The sequence below is a fragment of the Chrysemys picta genome, chromosome 2 (genome assembly GCF_011386835.1).
Source record: "Chrysemys picta bellii isolate R12L10 chromosome 2, ASM1138683v2, whole genome shotgun sequence".
Classification (NCBI taxonomy): Eukaryota; Metazoa; Chordata; order Testudines; family Emydidae; genus Chrysemys; species Chrysemys picta.
Genome location: NC_088792.1, coordinates 287836970 through 287859312, shown reverse-complemented (window position 1 = coordinate 287859312; position 22343 = coordinate 287836970). Strand labels below are relative to the sequence as shown.

Sequence of the window (22343 nt, the reverse complement as noted above, 5' to 3'; positions counted from 1 at the left end):
ATTTCCACCCAATCCCAGGACTCCAGGAACTGGGGCTTTAAGCAAACCACCAAATATCATGAGACTCATGCTACAATCCCAAGAGACTTAGCGAAGGGTTGAAATCAAACACAGCCTGATGCTGCTTGTTCCAGGGACACTTGGCAGACCTGTTGGGGGTGCGGAGGGGAGACACATGCCTGAGGGGGAGGGGCTAGCAGGCCAGCTGGTGGGGAGTGCACACCTGGGGTGTTTGGTGACCATCAGGGCCGGCTCCAGGCACCAGCATCCCAAGCATGTGCTCGGGGCGGCACTTTTCAAGGGGCGGCACTCCGGCCCCTTTTTTTTTTGCTTTGGCGGAGACACTCCAGCTTTTTTTTTTGCTTGGGGGCAGCAAAAAACCTGGAGCCGACCCTGGTGACCATCTATTGTGTAACTGAACCCTACTAAAAAGCACTGAACTCCTAAGACTGGGGTGACCCCGGGGAGCTCTCCAGGTTCTCCCCCAGCTGACCACCAGTGTATCGGGGCAGAGTGTGTATTTATTTATTCTCTGCATAGTGTCGTGGGGGCATTAGAGACAAAGCCAAGGACACAGTCAGTCCCTGGCCCCAGGTGTCTGGAGTCAGATGCGTGGCCCTGGGGCTCCTGGATTCTGACTTCCAGCTTCAGAAGCCGAGAGCGGAAGTTTTGACCAAGAACCGTTGGTGTGTGACAGTCAGAGCCTTCAGCCTGGCTGGATGCTGCCAAATTTCACTGCCTGCAGAGGTTGCTCCTGATGGACACAGGTGTGGCAGGCAGGGCCCGGGCCCCGTTGTGTCTTTGGGAGGCTGTGGCCATGCTCACGTCCTCCAGCGGGCAGCACTCGGAGAGAGAACTGGGCTGAAGTATCACCACCCTGCCCTGGCTAGGACCTTTGCTCTGTGCTAACCCTGGGGGACCCGGAGCTCAGACAGGACCAGATGCTGATCTCCCAGTGTGATGCAGGGGTAGCCCCATGGTGGCCAATGGAGAGAGGCATATCGAGGCTAGAGGGGATGTGAGTGAACGGAACCGACACCTCAAGCCCATCCCCATCCTCCCACCCCTGGGGCAGAGAAACTCCCAGTGACTTCCCGGGCACATGCACCTGCTGCCACACGGGCTGGTCAGTGCCCCCCATCCCATCCCAGCGGTGTAAGGGATCCTGGCTTTGCACTCGATGCCAGCTTGGCGCTTTGCCAATTGCCCCATCTGACCCAAAGCTCCAGAAGGAGAGGTCTCGTCTTCCAAACCACAGGTAAAACCGAGGCCCCGAGCACTTGGAATCAGTGAAGATCCCCGGGAGTCAGGGTGCAACCCAAAGTATCCTGGCTGGGTCCCAACTCAGCTAATCCCATTCCACCGCCCTAATTTTCTCCTGTCCCTGTTGTGTAGTGTCACTGTGTGATGTTAAACAGCTGCTGCTTTCTACCCCAGAGGAGGCGGCATTTCAGTGGTGGGTGAAAGATGCAATTCTCATCTCACAATGGTGTGAATCAGGAGAGGTTCCCCTGAAGTTGATGGAGAGACCCTGGTACTAAGGACAGAGACTCAGGCTCCATTTGCTTTGGTCTTGTTCAGGAAATGTAACGCATTGCAGACTCCTTAGGTTATTGGAACCCACGGGCAGAGCGTGTGTATCATGTCTCACTCTAGTAGCTGATCAGCTAGAGGATAACAGCCTGCTATTGCTACCAGCTAATGGAGTTCCTTCTTTAGTTTGAGTGGCAGGGTCCTTTGTTCTTGAAGTCCTGGTGTTCAAACCCGGCTCACGAGCTGTGCAGGGGAGGTTGTGATGTTACCCCCCTGCTAATGGGAGCTCTGTGTGTGTCCAGGGGGGAGAAGGAACCCTTTAGACATGCAGGAAACAGAAGCAGCTACCAACACACAGGACATGCAGCGCAGGGGACTGTCCATATGTAGCTTTATTCACACAACATGGAGTCGCCGCTACATGTCCATGCTTCATAATTACAGAGTTAGTCAGACAACGTTACACAGTAGGTTGCCCCCCTAATCGCCTTCAAGGCCCGTGGCATTAAAGGTCAAAGATTACTCAGCATGTCTTATAAACGTCCATCTCCACCGTGAATGCGGATGACAGAGAGAGCTGCGTCTCGTCTGTTTCCCTTCGGGTGCGTTGCTTGCAGCCTGCCCAGTGCCTGAGATGATTGTCCAAGGAAAACATTGGGGAGTTGGGGCGGGGGGGGGAGGAATCAGACTTTCAAATTCACCTTGACACTTGAAAGGAACGAAAAAGAGACAAAACCTGCACCCAGCAGCGACCCCAGGCACAGCAGAATTCCTGGCTAGGGAACCCATTGGGGTAACATGGTGACTCCGTGTGCTGGGGCTGGCTCGGGCGACTGGCCAAAGAACCAACATCACCAGCTGAGGAAGGATGCCAGGCACTGAGCCAGATCCTGATCTCGGTCCCAATGGTCTAGCTCCGAGTGACTCCACTCGCACTTCTCTGCCACTCACCGGGATGGAGTTGCTCTTGATTTGGGCTGGCGTCAATGCAGGATCGGGCCCATCGAGTTCAGTGGACTCGCCCCAGATTGACACCTGTGTTAACCCAGAATCCAGCCCTTTGGCTGGATATACTATATGCTAGGGGCTGGCCCACAAGGGCTGGCCTGGTTTGTTCTGGCTGTAGTGTGAGCCTGTGAGCTCACGCAGGTGTAAACCCGGGGGCGGGGGTCAGCAGAGCTGTGCAGGTGGAGGTGAGAATTGGGCCCAGTTCCTGGACTGTCTGAGTTCTGCTTTGCCTGCGGGATTTAGTGCTGGTGAGAGATGCCAGGCTGAAGCCCTGGACAGCAGGACGGGCACAGGCCCACCTGGAGAGTCCCCCCTGGGTGCGGGAGCAGACAGTTGGGGTCACATGTGCTGGGGCACATTAGTGGTTAGTCACTGAGTGGTTAAAAGCAAGTTTCACTTTAGGGTTTTTTTTCGTTTGGAACAGACCCGGGGGGTGGGGGGGGAATCTTTGTCGCCCATTGATGGAGAATGCACCTCCAGCCCCAAACGCCTTCCTGAGCAGTCGCCTTTGTCTCCCGTAATGTCTGGCTCCCTCCTTGCTGTGGCCATGAGTGGTTTGGTTTGTTCTTTTTTTGTCTTTTTAATAATAAATAAAAACTCAAGTCTAAAAAAATTGATATATAAAATCGAGGGGAAAAAAAGAGTTTATGACGACAAGAAGAACAATGTCAGAACATCTGAAACATACAACGCTGGAGAAAGGCCAGTTCCATCTAAAAATAAAAAAAAAGAAGAAGGGGGAGAATCGGCTCCGGAGCTTCTAATGAGATCAAAAGAGCTTCTGGATAGTTAAAAAATCTCTGTACAACTTCTGTCTTTAACTGAGAAAAGGTGGAGCCGATGGAAAGAGACTCCGTGTCAAATCCCATTCCCCGTGCACCGGGATTCAGGCCAGTACTTCCAGCATTAATGTCTGGTCTTACTCCCACTGAAGTCAAGGGTGCGATTCCCACTGGCTTCAGTGGGGTCAGGATCCAGCCCCCTGATCTCATGCCGGTGTAAATCTGGAGTAAAAACCACTGACGCGGATGGACTTGCGCTCGGGTAAATGAACTAGAATTTGGTTCAACAGGACAAGCCTATTCAGACTGTGATTCCTGTCCCTACTTTGGGAAAACCTCCGGCTACTGCTGGGAAAGGCCTGATGGGTTCCCACCTGGGCACATGCAAATTGATAATGCTAAAGCGAATCAATCGACAAGTTCCGCAGAGATTTGCGGGCAGCAAGCACACAACCAGGGCTCCCCACACAACCGGGGCTCCCCACACGTGGCCCACTCCAGCAGGGGGGCAAGGAGATGGTCCGACCGCTCTGTAGCAAACAGCTACGCGCCAGTCACTTCCTTTGGCGCTGGTGGCCGTATGGATGCTGACCGAGTCCTAGAGACACGTTGCCTGGGAATTCAGGACTAATCTGCGTCTGCTTATTCCACGTGGCCCCAGCAGTGCTCTGCTCCCCTGCCACACGTGGGGCCAAACTCATCTCGGGCGTCAAGGGATTCCCCGTAGGGATGAATTTGCCCCTTCCCCTATTTAAAGGGACACTGTCAGGTTAAATTCCCTTCCCTGGCTTCCTAGCAGCACCTAAGCTTATTTGCTCAGCCCGGGCTGTGCCGCTAGACCAGTCGGTTTCACTTCCTGGTTCTCAGGCAATAGCCCTGGGCAATTTGGGGAGCAGGGAAAATGTCAATCCCATTTTGAATGTTGACAAGGCAGATTTCATGAACCCTTCCCCACTGCTGCCTGGTGGTCAGACCATTTCTGTAACACAGCCTGCGTTTTTGGCCAAAACACCCTGACAATGTCCCTTGAAAGAGCCACGTTCCCCTAGGTTTTGGTACCTGTGGGAAGGTGTAGCCCCCGGGGAGAAGGGGCTCCCAGCCCTGGCTGGAGACTCAAGGGCCAGCTTCTGATCTCTATGTAGGGGAGATCTCTCTGGATTCGCCAAGATCAGAATCCTGCACGGGCCCAGTGATGCTCTTGCTACACTAGCGCATCTCCGACGGGCTTCAAGAGCAGAGACAGCAGGCACTGGGTCCTGGAGGCTTCCACCCAACAGCACCTCCTCAGCCGCTTCCAAGGCAAGTGAGGAGCCTACCAGCTGCTCTGTCAGGAAGACCCAGGGAGAGGCACTCAGGTTCCCAGGGGCAGGATCTGGCCCTGGGCGAGGTGTGGAACTTGTGCAGTGAACCAGCCAGAGGGGAGAATTCAGTGCCAGAAACAACCCGACGGGCACTGAGCCTTGACAGTTAACCCCGCCTGGGGACCAGCGGAGACTCAACCCGCTGCTTGGTAGAGATGGCTCTTAGACCAGCGCCCAGCAATGAACTGCCAGCACCTCGCTGCTGGGGGACTCTAACGTTCCACTTTCGCCTTCCTGACTGATCCTGCGGCAACTAGACTGGGAACGACTAGGCGGCCTCTGCCCTCGGCTGAGTGGAGTCAGCGCCGCGGAAGGTCCTGTCCCTAAGGGAGCCGCCGAAGGGCCTGTCTCTGCAGGACGCAGGGGGAAGAGGAGGAGTATTTTTTGGTCAGAAGCCATGAAGAAACCCTGCAATGGAACTGGGACAAAAGCTAATTCTTGTGCAATGAAAGGGCGACAGACAATGGCTCTAAAGATAAATAGCATCTGGATTTAAAACTATGTCATTAGTGATTTTTACTATGTATATCTCTCTCTCTTTATATCTCTCTATATACTCTGACTGGCCTGGGATGTGCCGTAACATTCCAGCTTTACAGGAACGCACTAAATAAAAATAATCTCTCCCTCTCCATCGCTCTCGCTCCCTTCGCTGGAGCTACTCTAGACGGTGCTTCTAGAATCTTGCCCTCCCTGCGCTGCCGGGGGACGGATTCGATGGTCTGGGAGGCCCCTTCCATTTGTAAGTTCTACTGGTGAAAGAGGGGACACAGGGTACCACTTACACCCAGAAACCCCAGCTGGGGTGTCGGGCCGACCTCGACCAGCCTCGCCTCGACTAGCACTGTACATCCAGACTGCAATCTCCAGAGGATGACCAGGCGTCTCTAGGTGAGTCCATACAAGGGCTGGGTTTCTGCTGATTGAGGGGCCAATCCTGAGAAGGGCCGAGGGTCCTAACCTCCTACTAATGTCATGGGAGCTGAGGGCCCTTGACAGCTCACGGGGCCAGGCCCAGGAGCAGCAGAGTTGCTGGGTCCTGAAAGGAGGCTTGCCCAGCCAGATGGGAGCTGGTCTGGGGGCTCCACCATTTTTGCGTTTGGATCCAGCACAGGCACTGATTAAGCACCACTCACACTGCAGCCTGGGGGTGCTGCCTGCGTCACCGGGCCACTGAAAGAGGGCAGAACGAATGAGCACCAGCCAAATGAGTGTCCCTCCCAGGTGCGAGGAAGCAGCTTCTCCTGGAGCCTGCCGTGGGCAACGTCGGCTGTTGCTTTGGGAAGTGCAAAAGCGGATTCATTGCTCACCCTGGCTCTAAGACCCTGACACACACGCCTTCCATCGTGTTGCCGCTGCACCCCCTGCTGACAGCTCCCGCTCCTGCAGCAAGCGTCTGGGGCCCTGCATCCTACGACATCTTTGGGGACACATTCTCCATGGACTTTGCAGGAGGGCTCGGGGAAACAGTCACAGTCGCAGGTCAAATGACTGACCCTGCTCTCTCACGCTGCCCTGGCCCTCGGGTTTATTGCCACTGGGTTCAGGAGAGTTACAGGAGACCTGGTCAGAAAGCCCACCAGCCTCCCTCAAGGATCAGGACGTCTGTGGGGAGAACCATGACTCTCGGAGGGGAATGTCCCCTGCTGAAGCCATCAGATGACTTGTTAACAGGAAAGGAAGTGGGAAGGACCCTTCGCCTCCCCCGGTTGGTCTGTTGCAGCAGCTGGAGCATATCTGAATGGTGACCTGGTTACAGCCCTTAGAAGTATTTACAAGGCCTACAAGCCGCCCAAGTCACCGAGGGTTTGTCTACACGGCAGTCAGACAATTGCTGACTCTGGCTCGTGCGGCTCGGGCTAAGGGGAAGGGGCTGTTTAATTGTGATGTAAATGTTCGTGCTCAGGCTGGGGCCTGGGCTCTGGGACCCTCCCGCCTTGCAGGGTCCCCAGCCTGGACGTCTACACCGCAGTGAAACAGCCCCTTAGCCCAAGCCCCGCAAGCCCGAGGCAGCTGTAGGTTTTGAATTGCCAGGTGGACCTAGGGAAACAGGCCAGACATGGCAGGCCGGGGGCAAACTGACCAGAGGCTCCCCAGGGTACGGATCGGTCACACAGCTGAGAGGGTTTGTCCAGGCCCAGCCCAGTGAAATCCACTTCTCATTCCAAGTCCTGGGGGGCGGAAATGGCTGAGCCCAAAGTTAAAGTGCTGCTAGCCCTGACCCAGCACAGTATGGGGAATGGCCAAGTCACCCCAGCAAGCAGCACCCTGGGAGCCGGGCTGGGGGCACTACCCCTTGGGATGACCCTGCTCTCCTCACCCCCGGGAACAGCCCACTGGCGTCCAGGGAATGACTCCCTGGGACTTGCAGGGACACATCTGAAAGCCCTTGTTGAGCTGGGTACAGCACCCCTGGGTTTCCTCCAGCAAGGTGCAGGTGCTTTCCGCTCCTTTCCTCTCTGGCGGGGGCCAGGGGTGCTCTGCACTGCCTGGGCTCCGGCAAATGGCTGGAACACATCAGCTGGCAACGCGTCCACGTGAGTGGCAAGAAAAACCGTTCAGGTAGGAAGGGATGAAATCTCACTGTCGGACTGGACAAGAGAAGCCCAGGCCCAAGAGACCCCAGCTGAGATGGGGGGGGGCCGCGAGGAATCAGGGAAGGTTGGAGACACAAAAGGGGTTAGTTAATCCGTCCCAGAGGTTCCCCAGGAGGGTCTGGGACCTCAGCGAGATCGAGGACGAAAGCACCAGCCACTGCAGAGTTGCCAGGCTCACTGCTGGGCTGCTCAGGGTCCTCACAGCACCTGTGTCTCTCACTCCTTTCCCGGCAGGGGTGTGGGCAGGGAGGGCGGTTGCTGCTGGGGCCGGCTCTCGCGGGGAGCTGAAGGCACTTGCTCTTTATAGCTGCATGGAGGGAATCACGGCGCGTCTGGGCTCCAGCTCGGCACACCTGTCCCTGCCATCGTCCAAGGCTGTGGGGTTCATGTGCATGGGGTTGGACCCCGTCCCTCCCCCAGCAGGTTCCCTGATGCCCATCATCTCTCCGAGGAACAGGCTCGCTGGGATGGTTTGACTGTCTCTTTCCCTTTCTCCGAGAAAGGCTGGAGGGAGGGACTGGTGGGAAGCTGTGAAAACACCAAGGGGTTAATCTCTTATCAGCCCAGCTGCTGGTGAGTTCCCAGGGACTCCCTTCCCCAAGGAGGCTGTAGGGAAGTAACTAACCAGAAGCTCAAAGCTGCCAGCCAGGAAGCAGTGTGACATGAGGCCCCTCCTCCAGGCTGGAAGAACTGAGGGTCTTTGGGCACAGCCTCCTTGGCGGACTGTGGAACTCCTCACCACAGGAGAGCCAGCCCAAGCCTGAGCGTGTTTGACACTCAATGGGAAGCCTTCTTTGTGGCCAGGTGACGAGGAGGAGGAGAGAGAAGGAAAAGAAAGATTTATCATATCAGTGAATGAATCCTGGAGAATGACGAGTGAGGGCCCAGTGGGCAATGTTAGCGCTACGCTATTGGGTGTTCTTGGCACTTAGTCACGCAGTGACAGCACATGAGAAATACCCGAGACGACGGACGGCTAGATCCGACTTCTTGCTTCTGTGGCCTGACCCTGTACAAGCTCAGCCTGTCTCTAGCAGCAGGGGTCACTCCTTCCCTGTCCCGGAGAGGGGGATGTTCCCAGCTTGGCAGGGAGGGCAGGACAATCCCGGCTGGACTCTCCTGCCCGACCATGTGTGACTGGCCCCACCGGTGCTGTGCGCTGCCCCTACACAGCAGTTTCGGTCCCAGAGAGCAGCCCGTTGTTCCTGTGGGGGTGGGAGCCACAGACGGCAGGCCAGAGGCCCCTGACGCACCCCAGCGCCGTGGGACGCACAGTGGTCTGCACTCTGCTCCTCGCATCCAGGGCTTTGGCATCAACCTGACATCCAAGGTATAGACACTCAGCCAGACTCTCTGGGGCTCTGCAGAGACCCTTCAGGTGGGGGATGGGGCTCTCCACCCAGGACCCTTTGCAGTTCTCTCTCCTGGTGAGCCACAAGGATGTTCTGGAGTGTGGCAGAGGACACTGCACGGCTGGCATGTCGGTGAGCTCATGGCTCCCTAGAGCGCCTGCTGCTGGGGCACCCAGCCATTGCACGCTGCCCCGGGCTGAGCAGCACCGAGGACCCCGCTGCCTGCCACAGACTGATGGCAGTGTGAGATGAAAACAAGGTCTCAGCGAGGCAGGAGGGGCCTGTGGGCTCAGGTCCCCGGGGCAAGCAGACTTGGGCTGTCCATGCTCCGACTGTCCGGGGTGAGATGGGGGAACCATCCCAGCTGAATGCTGAACCGAGCTGATCGGGAAACAGAGGCTGAGGAGGAATCCAGCATGGGGGACCTGTCACTGGATGGGTCCCCCAGGAGGTAGAGGTCCCTTGGCACTGTGAAGTGAAATCCTTGTGGCTGGCAGACGGAATGCAGGTCGGTCACACACACACACACTCCGTCTTGCTGCTGCCAAGCGTCTGATTCCCAGCATTAACAGGAATCACCAAGCAAACAGAGGTCAGACCGAAAACCCAGTTCCTCCGCTGAGATCCGAAGGAAGGAGGGCTGCCGGTTAAAGAGCAGAGCTGGGAGAGAGGCTGGGGAGAAGAGAGTTAACGGGGAGAAATGTAAACCTAGGTGGTAGGGCACAGAGTCCCTGCCTGAGCACCAGCAGCCAAGGGGTTAACTCTCCTGCAGGGGGTGGGGGGCACGGGCCAGGAGCTCAGGGTTAAACTGGGGAGTGCTCTAAAAACAGAGATATGGGGCGGTGCACTGCAGATCCTCAGAGACTCAGCCCAGTGCCACTGCTCAGGGGCTGGTTTGATTGCGTCCTGAGCTGGAATCCATTTTAATACACGTGAACCATAAAGGCCATCAGACCCTTAGGAGGGAACCGGCCTCAGGTCAAGGCGGATAGAGCTGGAGATCTGCTCGAGCGCAGGCCTGGGGGTGGCAGCTGGGCAAGGGGCCGACTGCAGAAGGCACCGGAGCGTGGAGATGCTGGGGCTCAGGTGGGCATTTCAGACTCGCCAGGCGGCTCGACAAGAAGGGATTTTGCCCCTGTCAGATGGGGAGGCGGAGACGCCAGAGCTACTTTCAGAGACCCGAGTCCAGCCTGCATCGGTCCTGACTGTCCCAAGGAGAGCCCCTCGAGGGGAGGGAACTAGCTGGATTGTAACCATTTCCCACCAGCCTCCCAGCTCCCACAGAGCCACGGCAGCCATCAGCCTTGGAGACCCGCCGGAGGGCAAGGAAGAGAGAAAAGTGGCACTGCTGATGGCTTCAGCTCCGCCATGGGTCCCAGAGCCCTCCGAGCCGGTGATCCCGAAGCCCACGACGCCTCGCTGGGGCTGATGCCAAGGGCCACCCAGAACGTGTTGCCAGGTGGGATTTTCACAAGCTTGACCCAAATTTTCATTGTCTGACAGCAGGAGAGAACCCCTCGGTCTCTCTCTGCCTTCAGGAGCCAGCACCTCCACCAATAGTGCTTTAAAGGCCTTGCTCTTTGCCATGGTTCAGCACGGCAGCCTCCTTGCCTTGGCCGATGCGGCAGAATCCAGCCATGACACGGCCCAGGCGGGAGATTGCTACAGTGGAAGGGTTTGGCACGCCAGGTGCTGCTGTGACACCAGCTCCTTGGCACTCTCCACACCCACTCCCGACAGCACGTCTCTTCCAGTGGCGTCCTGCTCAAAACAACTCTCCTCGGCAGGGCTGAGCTGACGGTGCTGGGGCCCAGCGAGCCGGGGCCTGACCTGCCGCACGCAGCGCCGGCCAGCGCCAGCCTTGTCTGGGTTGAGAAACCGAGCAGATGTTGTCTTGGAAATCAGCGATGGAGTTATTGCTGATGCATGGGCCACATGGGCAAAATACCCAGGAAGTGAACTCGCCCTACCCATACACAGGATGGTCATTCTTCTATCCCCGGCTGATGGTTAAATCCATCGTCTGCAGGTGGAGCCGATGGGACACGCACCCTCTGCCGGCTCGGGCTAAGCACTGTCGCCCGCTCTAGGGCAGGCGGAGACGGCACACTGCTGAGGGGAGTCAGGAAAAGCCGGGGACAATCCCCTTCTAGCTCGGGTTGTGGGGTTGCCCAAATGGCAAATGAAGCCCGGCCCCTCCTGGCTGTCCTGCTCTGGAACGGGAGCCCAGGCAGCACCCGGGAGCGTGAATCGAACACCAGGACAAAACAGCTGCAGTCATAGCTTTCTGCCCTGCCCTGAGCCTCCCCGCGCGGGGTTACGTTCAAGGCGTAGAGATCCTGTCTAGAAAGGGCTGGTAGGTCTCAGGGTTTGAGAATCAATCACTGCTCAGTCGACAACCCGCCCTCCCAGCCCCTCTCAACAGACGCTGCCATCAGATCTGGGCTTACAAGCAGCTGATGAAGAGGAGGAAAGGAAGGGGAAGTGACATCACCGGCTGCAAACGGCTCTGGGTCACGGAGACGCCTGACCAAAAGCTTTGCCCTGAGAACTTGGAGTTGGTTTTGGCCCCCTCCTCCTGCCATAAAGGGGTCCCTCTTCTCACTGGGGGGCTGGGCTGATGGGGCCGGCATGGGGCTTAGACCCCTTCCTACCAAGGGGTTTTAGCCTACCAGACAGATCCATACCCTATTCCACATGAATGTTCCCGCCAGATATCCCCTAGCTCCCAGGCTGGGTGGGACTGCTGCAAATACCCACTCTGCGGTCCCTGCCTGGAGACTGTCCTACCCACCCTCCCAGCCAGCGCTGGGCCCAGGGCAGGAGCATTGGTGATGCTCGCTGGCTTATTCTGATCTCCCTCTCCATCCACGCTGCCATCTTAAACGCCCCCCTCCCCTAGGAAGCACATGGCAGCTGCAGCCCGTGCTGGGAGTGGCTCTCCTGGACGCCTGTCTGCGAGAGCGCGGGGGCAAGGCCCGGCATCCCACATCCGCATAGTGGCTGCAGGCCCAGGACGCCGGGCAGGACTCCCGAGCCTCACCTGCAGGGGGCCGCCATGCCAGGCTAACCCTGCAGGCTGCCCCATGGCGGCTTGGCTGGGGGAATGGGCAGCGACATCTCCAGAGGTCTGGTTCAGGGGAGGGCGGCTGTCGCTTGGCCAGGAGCACTGGCGGGATCCCGCCACCACTTCCTGTATGACACCGGAGGGCAAAGGATGACGAGAGATGCTGGGACGAGAGAGGCGGGACTAGGCCAGGTCGACATGGCGCTGGGGACATGGTGTGACGGGGACGAGAGGCCCTGCCCAGGGCTGCCCAGTCCTTCCCTTGGCGGTGTCCGGCTCGCACTCGTCGGCTGATTGACCTGGGGGTTGGGTGGGTCGTGGTCGTCGTCAGATTTGGTTTGGGCGCCTCCCCCGGCTCGCCGCTATAGGACCCCCTCCATGAAGCCGGTGTCCAGGTGCTGGATCAACACCCGGATGAAGGACATTTCCTTCCTGGTGTTCTCGAAGATGATGCGCGGGTCGTCCGACTGGCAACGCAGGCAGTTGGGGGCCATCACCATGGCCAGGTTATTGACGTCCATCTTGGTGACCGCCACGTTAGCCGGCTGCACGAACACCTGGGGAAGGGAGAGAGGTTACAGCGTGCGGGGAAATGCCTCATCACCGCCGGCTCCTCAGACAGCTCTGGGGCCAGCTCACAATTACCCTCTGTGCTATTAGCCCCGCCCAGGTGTCTGCCAGCGTCTACTCCATGGGGGAGGGGGACCGCAGCTCCTCCAGGAACTAAAACCAGTGGGAGGTGATCAAGGCAAGCCAGCCAGGTTGTGACCCCTCCTGGAGAGGCTCCCTAGACTGGGTTCTCCAGACACCAACAGACGAAGAAAGGCCTTTGGGATAAATAGCCTGAGTTTAAACTGACTCAGGGCCTGCTTTCTGCTCCAGCGAGTGGGCAGGACCTTCTGTCCAAAGGGGACCCCATCCTTGGGGAAGGGTTGGAAGGCCTCGCCCTACTAGGCCTGCGATGGGCTTAACCCCATTTCCTGTAAAGCAAGGGAAAGAACCTACTTAGTTATGCTCCGCACCTGGGAGGTGATTAACTAATGACCTGGCCAGAGGAGGTGGAGCTGGGTTGTATAGGCAGCTGAGCAGGGTGGTTGAGGGGAAAAGACCCAGGAGAGAGGAGCTCTGGGGAGCTCCCTCTCCCTGGAAAGGGCATGAAGGCAGGTCCATTCATTGGGATTGGCTGTGGCCAGAGAGCAGACCTACAGGAGCAGGGTCACCTCCTGTGGTGGGGCCCTATAGTGGAGAAAGCCTTACCTAGGCCCTGCAAGGGCCAGGGAATGAGACAGAAGGGAGGCAGAAGGCCAGTAGGGAAAAGCCTGGGGTGGTGGTGGTGAAGGACCTTTGGCTTAGAGCTGAACCCCGGAAGGGGACTGAAGTGTTGTCACTTGGCCGGAGGGTGGAGCCACAGGAGACCCAGTGAGAGAGTCCAGAGAAGAGACTGGCTGGGGCTGGACATTATGGCTGAGAAAGTGGCCTCCAGAGGGGGGGTGATGCAAAGTCCCCTGCAATGCTGTGTCCGAGCAGGAGGGAGTTCCCTCGAGGGGAGGATGCGTGTTGACAGGGCCCCAGTGGGTGATCTCTGGCGTGTAGGTTCTTTGATTGTTTTAAAACATTGTCTCTGTAATGCTTTTACCTTCAGAATAAACGTACTTGCTTAGAAGGAGTTGTGAGATAACTCAACTGTGGGCAACACCTTATAACTGCAGGCAACACACTGATCATATCCTTTGGAAAGAACGCAATGCACAGGCTCTGGACTGTTTAGCTGGTCTGGTTTGCTGGGGACATTGCAAGGTAACCCAGGGAGCTGTGTAGCCTTAAAACCCCAGCAGGAGTGAGTGAGATGCGGGTCTTTCACCAAGAGAGGTGACGACTGGGAGCCTGGAGCCTACAGTGGATGCCCTTGGTGGGCCACGGATGGGGAATGCAGGTGCAGTTGCCCTGAACTGTGACTATTATTATTAGCTGTGGCTCTGTGTGTAGCTTTGTGTGCAGTGCAGGGCCAGGAAGGACAGGAAGTGCACGTCACTGCGGTCATGTGATGTACACATGGGGTAGCATGGAAGGGTAACAATTAGGGCTGTCGATTAATCGCGGTTAACTCACGCGATTAACTTAAAAAAATTAATCGCGATAAATCGCAGTTTTAATCGCATGGTTAAACAAAAAAATTCCAATTGAAATTTATTAAATATTTTGGGTGTTTTTCTACATTTTCAAATATATTGATTGCAATTACAACACAGAATACGAAGTTTCCAGTGCTCACTTTATATTATTTGTATTACAAATATTTGCAATGTAAAAATTATAAACAAAAGAAATAGTATTTTTCAGTTCATCTCATACAAGTATTGTAGCGCAATCTCTTTATCGTGAAAGTGCAACTTACAAATGTAGATTTTTTTTTGTTACATAACTGCATGCAAAAACAAAACAATGTAAAACTTCAGGCCTACAAGTCCACTCAGTCCTACTTCTTGTTCAGCCAATCGCTAAGACAAACAAGTTTGTTTTCATTTATAGGAGATACCGCTGCCTGCTTCTTATTTACAAAGTCACCTGAAAGTGAGACCAGACATTCACATGGCACTTTTGTAGCTGGCATTGCAAGGTATTTACATGCCAGATATGCTAAACATTCGTATGCCCCTTCATGCTTTGGCCACCATTCCAGAGGACATGCTTCCATGCTGATGACACTCATTAAAAAATAATGTGTTAATTAAATTAGTGACTGAACTCCTTGGGGGAGAATTGTATGTCTCTGGCTCTGTTTTACCTGCATTCTGCTATATATTTCATGTTATTGCAGTCTCGGATGACGACTCAGCAAATGTTGTTCATTTTAAGAACACTTTCACTGCAGATTTGACAAAACGCAAAGAAGGTACCAATGTGAGATTTCTAAAGATAGCTACAGCACTCGACCCAAGATTTAAGAATCGAAAGTGCCTTCCAAAATCTGAGAGGGATGAGGCTTGGAGCATGCTTTCAGAAGTCTTAAAAGAGCAACACTCCGATGCGGAAACTACGGAACCCGAACCACCAAAAAAGAAAATCAACCTTCTGTTGGTGGCATCTGACTCAGATGATGAAAATGAACATGTGTTGGTCCGCACTGCTTTGGACCGTTATTGATCAGAACCCGTCATCAGCATGGACGCATGTCCTCTGGAATGGTGGTTGAAGCATGAAGGGACATATGAATCTTTAGCACATCTGGCACGTAAATATCTTGCAACGCCGGCTTCAACAGTGCCATGAGAACGCCTGTTCTCACTTTCAGGTGACATTGTAAATAAGAAGCAGGCAGCATTATCTCCTGTAAACGTAAACAAACTTGTTTGTCTGAGAGTCTGGTGGCACCTTAAAGACTAACAGATTTATTTGGGCATAAGCTTTCGTGAGTAAAAACCTCACTTCTTCGGATGCATCCGAAGAAGTGAGGTTTTTACTCATGAAAGCTTATGCCCAAATAAATCTGTTAGTCTTTAAGGTGCCACCAGACTCCTTGTTGTTTTTGTAGATACAGACTAACACGGCTACCCCCTGATACTTGTTTGTCTGAGCGATTGGCTGAACAAGAAGTAGGACTGAGTGGACTTGTAGGCTTTACAGTTTCACATGGTTTTATTTTTGAATTTAGTTATTTTTTGTACATAATTCTACGTTTGTAAATTCAACTTTCATGATAAAGAGATTACACTACAGTACTTGTATTAGGTGAATTGAAAAATACAATTTCTTTCTTTTTATACTTATAATAAAAAATAAATATAAAGTGAGCACTGTACACTTAGTATTCTGTGTTGTAATTGAAATCAATATGTTTGAAAATATGGAAAACATCCAAAATATTTACATAAATAGTATTCTGTTATTGTTTAACAGCATGATTAATTGCATGATTAATTGCAATTAATTTTGTTAATTGCTCAATGAATTGTGATTAATGTTTTTAATCGCTTGACAGCCCTAGTAACAATGTCAGTGCACTTATCTGTCTTCTTTACGGTGGCTGAGTGGTACAGTACCAAACCCCCATAACACAAGGGTCAATGCAATAGCGTCCATAAATGCAGCGAAGCTGGGAGTGAGCTGAGTGACAAGGCAGAGGACAGGATCAACACACCCGTGGGTGACCCCCAGGCTGGAGCCCGTCCCCCTGCCCTACCTGTAGGAAGCGGATGAGGTAGCAGAGCACCATTTTGTTGATCCTGGGCAAGGAGTGGATGACTGCGATGGCTGCCTCTGGGTTCTCGTAGTGGGTGATGCACTGTTCGTAGAACTCGTGGGGAATCAGCGGCTCCTCCAGCTCCCGGTACCAGAGCTTCAGCAACGACGCTGCGGAGAGGAGACAAGTAGCAGAGCTCATGTTAGGTTAAAAAAGAGATGCAGAGCTGAGTGTGCAGGGATGGGGCAGGGTACGTGGGCGTGTGGGGCAGCGTGCATGGGGGAGTGCACCAGGCACTGGAAGCCCTGATCCAGCAAATCTGACTCGGGCAAGCTTTGATGTATCCGGGATTCTTAGAGTCTGGAGTGCCGGCTGCGCCCCTGCATCTCACTCCCCTTGGACAATGACAACAGCCTAGTCAGTTTCACTCTCTGCTTCTCCCCCACCTCATCCCAGGTGGAGGCCTGTCCCGGCATGACAGTGCCGTCATTTCCATGTCCCCATGGAGCCAGCATCTTGACACATGGCAGGCGCTCCCAGGCCATGTTGATCTCCGACCGACTTTCCCATCACAGTCACCAACCTGCCTCGGGATTTCAACCGTTCAACTTTCTACATACAGCCTTGAAATCTGACCCATTTGTTCCTTATGGGCCCCGAGTTCAGGTGAGGTGGGGGGGAGGAGATTTGGCATTTCTAGGGCCCCTGATTATAGGGTGAGGTGGGGGAGGGACTGTGGTGTTTCTATGGGCCCCTGGTTATGGGGTGAGGTGGGGGAGGGGATGCAGCATTTCTATGGGCTCCTGGTTACATGGTGAGGTGGGGGAGGGGATGTAGCGTTTCTATGGGCCTCTGGTTACGGGGTGAGGCAAGGGAGGGACTGTGGTGTTTCTATGGGCCCCTGGTTACATGGTGAGGTGGGGGAGGGACTGTGGTGTTTCTATGGGCCCCTGGTTACGGGGTGAGGCAAGGGAGGGACTGTGGTGTTTCTATCAGATCGCCAGGAGGACGACAGCTTATCAATGCACAAAGGTTTTTGGAGTTATGGCCATCTGAGGGCACTGGCTCTATCCAATGGATTTCAGCCAAGAAGCCATTGGCAGCTAGTGAGCGAGCCCCAGTGCTCACAGGCACCTCGCCCCAATGTGCAGAGGGCTGGCCGGCCGCTAGTCATCCTCGGTGTAAACGCAAAGGCAAGGCATGAAGCAACTGGCAGGAGGCTGAAGGGAGCCTGCTTCCACCGGTGCTGTTTTGGTTTGGTGTAGAGTCCTGCACTGGGCACCAACTGGCAGGAAGCGTCACTGCTTAGAGAGTGATCGATGCTGCACACTTGGGAGAGAGCACACATCCATAGCCCAGTGGGGAGAAGGGTTCTGGGGCACAGTGGCAAACAGCTCTTCCAGGAATCTAACCGGCTGCTCACCCCAATGCTGCTTGTGTCCTCTGTTGCAATTTCACTCCACTTGGAAACTAGGCGGGTCACCTTCCCTTTGGGGTCCAGATCCTCCGCAGGAGTCAGTGAACCTCCCCTGATCGACACCAGCTGAGGAGCTGGGCTTCTGCTTCTCACCCACTCCTTCAAGGCTGTTGGGTTTGTGTGATGGCTCCCTATTAGGGGTCACGAACAAGAACTGAACCCAGGACTTTCAGCGCTAACTCCAGGAGCCTCTGCCACTTGAGCTAAAGGAGCATGTCCATTAACAGGTCGCAGTAGTAGGCTCTTATCCTTTTATATGGAGCACTCACTAGTGGGGAGGAGCAGAACCAATGGGCTGATTATATTTGTGTTTCCCAGCACTGCAGGTGAGAAGTTTAAATCCACAACTCCGTTCCCAGTGATATTTAACACCTCTCCCCCAGGCCCATTTCTATTCCTGTTTGGCTCTGGCAAGCCCACTGTTTCTATAAAGCATACACTTGGTTTGACAGCACCAGCCCCTCTTCAGCTCACAGACCCAGACCCTCAGTCGTGCATCTGCACCCCCCCACGTTAGAGAGAGGAGATGGTTTCCCAGCGCACTCGCTGATCCATTTCCTGCAGAGCTAACAATGCAGAACAGCTTCATCTCCTCAGAGCACGGCAATTACAGCCACGGCAGGTTTCCGGAGGCACCGCCGCAGCTGCAGGAAAACGTCCCCCTGGGCAGCACAGGGGGCAGCGAAGCGCCGGCCGCAGACGGGCACTGGCACCACCAGGTGGATTTTGTCGGCGGTGCGTATCGATGCGCAAAGCCCTGGAACTGGGTCACCAGCCGCAGGCCAAGAGGCAGCTGACCGACAGCCGGAGAATCAGAAGCGTCCCGCTCATGGGAGACGCAGGGGAAGGAGACAGGTAGAGCCTCTGTGTCAGGGCTCTGGACCCGTCAGGAGTCATGCAATGAACAAAAGAGGCAGCAGTGCAAAAAACCCATGACTCGACCCCATACGGATGCCAGGGGCCAGCCCTAACCGGGGCACCAGCAGCACAGATTCATCCTCCTACGCGGGCACCACAGCGAGGGGCAGCTGTGCTGCGAGGGAGTCTGCTACGTCATCGCAGAACGAGGATCAGCCAGGGGCGGGGCCCCAAAGCCACACGAACCCAAAACCTGCTCGCACAAAAGCAAATGAGAAAAGATGGCGAATGGAAATCCAGTTTCTGTTTTGCTTAAAGGGCTGTGAATAATCTCCACTGTCTTTCGGCCAACTCCACTCGCCGCCGGGCCGGGCCGGGGCTGGGCTGGCATGGGAGACGCCGAGGAAGTGCATTGGTAAGCAGTATTTGGCAGAACAGGCCTTTGGCCAGTGAGAGAGATGCTCAAACAGGGTCGGTAACATGGCGTTCTCCTGCCATGGGACAAGGAGCTGATCAATCATAGAATCATAAAACTAGAAGGGACCTCGAGAGGTCATCTAGTCCAGACCCCTGCACTCAAGGCAGGACTGAGTATTATCTAGACCAGAGGTGGGCAAACTATGGTCCGTGGGCCACATCCGGCCGCGGGACCCTCCTGCCCGGCCCCTGAGCTCCTGGCCGGGGAGGCTCGCCCTTGGCCCCTCCCTGCTGTTCCCCCTCCCCCGCAGCCTCAGCTCACTGCACCGTCGGCGCAATGCTCCGGGCAGCCGGGCAGCTGGGCAGCGCAGCTGCAGAGCCGTGGCCTGACTCGGTGCTCTGGGCGGCGCGGCTGTAGTGCCGCCAGCCACCGGTGCTCCAGGCAGCGCGGTAAGGGGGAAGGGAGCAGGGGGGTTGGATAGAGGGCAGGGGAGTTCGGGGTGGTGGTCAGGGAGCGGGGGTGTGGATAGGGGTCGGGGCAGTCAGAAGGCGGGGAACAGGGGTGGTTGAATGGGGGCAGGGGTCCCGGGGGTGCAGTCAGGAAGGAGAGGGGGGGTTGGATGGGGTGGCAGGGGGCAGTCAGGGGCCAGGGAGCAGGGGGTGGTGGATGGGGTAGGAGTCCCGGGGGGGCCGTCAGGGGGTGAGAATCAGGGAGGGTCGGATAGGGGGTGGGGGCCGGGCCATGCCTGGCTGTTTGGGGAGGCACAGCCTCCCCTAACCGGCCCTCCATACAATTTTGGAAACCCGATGTGGCCCTCAGGCCAAAAAGTTTGCCCACCCCTGATCTAGACCATCCCTGGCAGGTGTTTGTCCAACTTGCTCTTAAAAATCTCCAATGATGGAGATTCCACAACCTCCCTAGGCAATTTATTCCAGTGTTTAACCACCCTGACAGGAAGATTTTCCTAATGTTCAACCTAAACCGCCCTTGCTGCAATTTAAGCCCATTGCTTCTTGTCCTATCCTCAGAGATTAAGAACAATTTTTTCTCCCTCCTCCTTGTAACAACCTTTTATGTATTTGAAAACTGCTATCATGTCCCCCCTCAGTCTTCTCTTCTCCAGACTAAACAAACCCAATTCTTTCAGCCTTTCTTCATAGGTCATGTTTCTAGACCTCTAATAATTTTTGTTGCTCTTCTCTGGACTTTCTCCAATTTGTCCAATCTTTCCTGAAATGTGGCGCCCAGAACTGGACACAATACTCCAGTGGAGGCCTAATCAGTGCGGAGTAGAGCAGAAGAATTACTTCTCATGTCTTGCTTACAACACTCCTGCTAATACATCCCAGAATGATGTTTGGTTTTTTTGCAAAAGCGTTACACTCTTGACTCATATTTAGCTTGTGATCCACTATGACCCCAGATCCCTTTCTGCAGTACTCCATCCTAGGCCGTCATTTCCCATTTGCTATGTGTGCAACTGATTGTTCCTTCCTAAGTGGAGTACTTTGCATTTGTCCTTATTGAATTCATCCTATTTACTTCAGACCATTTCTCCAGTTTATCCAGACCATTTTGAATTTTTATCCTATTCTCCAAAGCACTTGCAACCCCGCCCAGCTTGGTATCATCCACAAACTTTATAAGTGTACTCTCTATGCCATTATCTAAATCACTGCTAAAGATATTGAAAAGAACTGGATCCAGAACCGATCCCTGTGGGACCCCACTCATTATGCCCTTCCAGCATGACTGTGAACCACTGATAACTAACTACTCTCCGGGAATGATTTTCCAACCAGCTTTGCACCCACCTTATAGTAGCTCCATCTAGGTTGTATTTCCCTAGTTTGTTTATGAAAAGGTTATGTGAGACAGTAACAAAAGCCTTACTAAAGTCAAGATACACCACGTCTACTGCTTCCCCCCATCCACAACGCTTGTTACCCTGTCACAGAAAGCTATCAGGTTGGTTTGACACGATTTGTTCTTAACAAATCCATGGTGACTGTTACTTATCACCTCATTATCTTCTAGGTATTTGCAAACTGATTTCTTAATTATTTGCTCCATTATCTTTCCAGGTACAGAAGTTAAACTGACTGGTCTGTAATTCCCCGGGTTGTCCTTATTTCCCTTTTTATAGATGGGCACTAGATTTGCCCCTTTCCAGTCATCTGGAATCTCTCCCATCTTCCATGACTTTTCAAAGATAATAGCTAATGGCTCAGATATCTCCTCAGTCAGCTCCTTGAGTATTCTAGGATGTATTTCATCAGGTCCTGGTGATTTGAAGATATCTAACTTGTCTAAGAAATTTTTGATTTGTTCTTTCCCTATTTTAGACTCTGATCCTACTTCATTTTCACTGGCATTCACTATGTTAGAGGTCCAATCACCACCAACCTTCTTGGTGAAACCAAAACAAAGAAGTCATTAAGCACCTCTGCCATTTCCACATTTTCTGTTATTGTCTTTCCCCCCACATTGGGTAACAGGCCTACTCTGTCCTTGGTCTTCCTCTTGCTTCTAATGTATTTGTAGAATGTTTTCTTGTGACCCTTTATGTCCCTAGCTAGTTTGATCTTGTTTTGTGCCTTGGCCTTTCTAATTTTGTCGCTACAGATTTGTGTTATTTGTTTACATACATCCTCTGTAATTTGACTGAGTTTCCATTTTTTTGTAGGGTTCTTTGAGTTTTAGATCATTGAAGATATCCTGGCTAAGCCATTAATAATGTTCTTCTTTCTAAGCTACTCTTTTCCCCCTGAGAGACAAGCTGTGGGGTTTTATGGACACAGTCAGACACTGGTCCTGCAAACAGATTTAGGATTTACTGGCTAACCCTGCTGGGGGAGAAGGCTGGTTGGAAAAACAGTGTCACAGAAGCTTACTGCTGTCTGCTCCCAACCTACACTCTCCTCCCTGAGCAGCTGCTCCAAAGGGAATTGGCAGGGTAAGTGGGCACTCTGCAAACCTGACACTGGAGAGACATTGTTTGCTGGGAGTCCATCCAGGTGAATCCTTTACAGCCAGGAGTCAGACTCCAGTGAACTAAAGGAGGAAGAATTAACTTGTGCTTAAGGCACAACTGGGAGCCAGGAGACCTGAGTTCTAGCCTGGGACCTGCCACAGCGTGAGCAGGTTACTTAGAGCCCAATCCTGCCTTTGCCACGGGCTGAATTCCCACTGGAGGGGAGAAATGCTCCCCTTGCAAAGAGCCTGCAGGCTCAGGTCCTGGCTGGTTGTTGCCTCAGTTTCCCCATTTGTCAAATGATACTGACCAGCTCCCAGCAGGGGGGTTCATCCCTGGAAAGGAAGGTGCAATGTATCAATGAAAATGCTGGGCTGGGAGTATGAGACCAGTTTGCCTCAAGGGTAAATTCACTCCAGGACCCTGCATGGCAAAAGGAGTTTGGTGTCATTCTTCTTTAGGTCTTAACATTAATACCCAGGAACCTATAGATTCAGCCGCAGCTTCTGACCCGCTGTGGGCTGCTGGTAGTGGTGCCATGCCCAGTACCTGACAGGATGGGCGCTACACAAAACAGCAGCCATGGGCAAGCTTTGCCAAGTGAGGGCTGCACTGGGAGCTTACTGGGGACGTCAGGGCCAGACCCTTGTACCCAGGCTCCCATGGCACCAGGCTGGGGTAATTCTTTGCAGAGACATCCGGAAGAAACGCTGCCCTGAAGCTTGCCCGCCACACG

The 22343-nt window shown here is 54.2% G+C and overlaps 1 protein-coding gene across 9 annotated transcripts in view; it reads right to left on the bottom strand.

Annotated features, from left to right (window-relative positions):
* Window positions 1-1907: 1907 nt before the first annotated feature.
* ARHGAP39 (Rho GTPase activating protein 39) overlaps window positions 1908-22343 on the bottom strand; it is a 395325-nt gene continuing 374889 nt past the window's right edge. For all 9 annotated transcript variants that reach the window (XM_065586365.1, XM_065586367.1, XM_065586366.1 and 6 more), the window contains 2 exons: window positions 15881-16050; window positions 1908-12257 (listed from right to left, as the gene is read on the bottom strand). In XM_065586365.1, coding sequence (XP_065442437.1) covers window positions 12063-12257; window positions 15881-16050 — 365 coding nt within the window. In that variant the 3' untranslated portion in view covers window positions 1908-12062. The remainder of the gene's footprint in view (window positions 12258-15880; window positions 16051-22343) is intronic.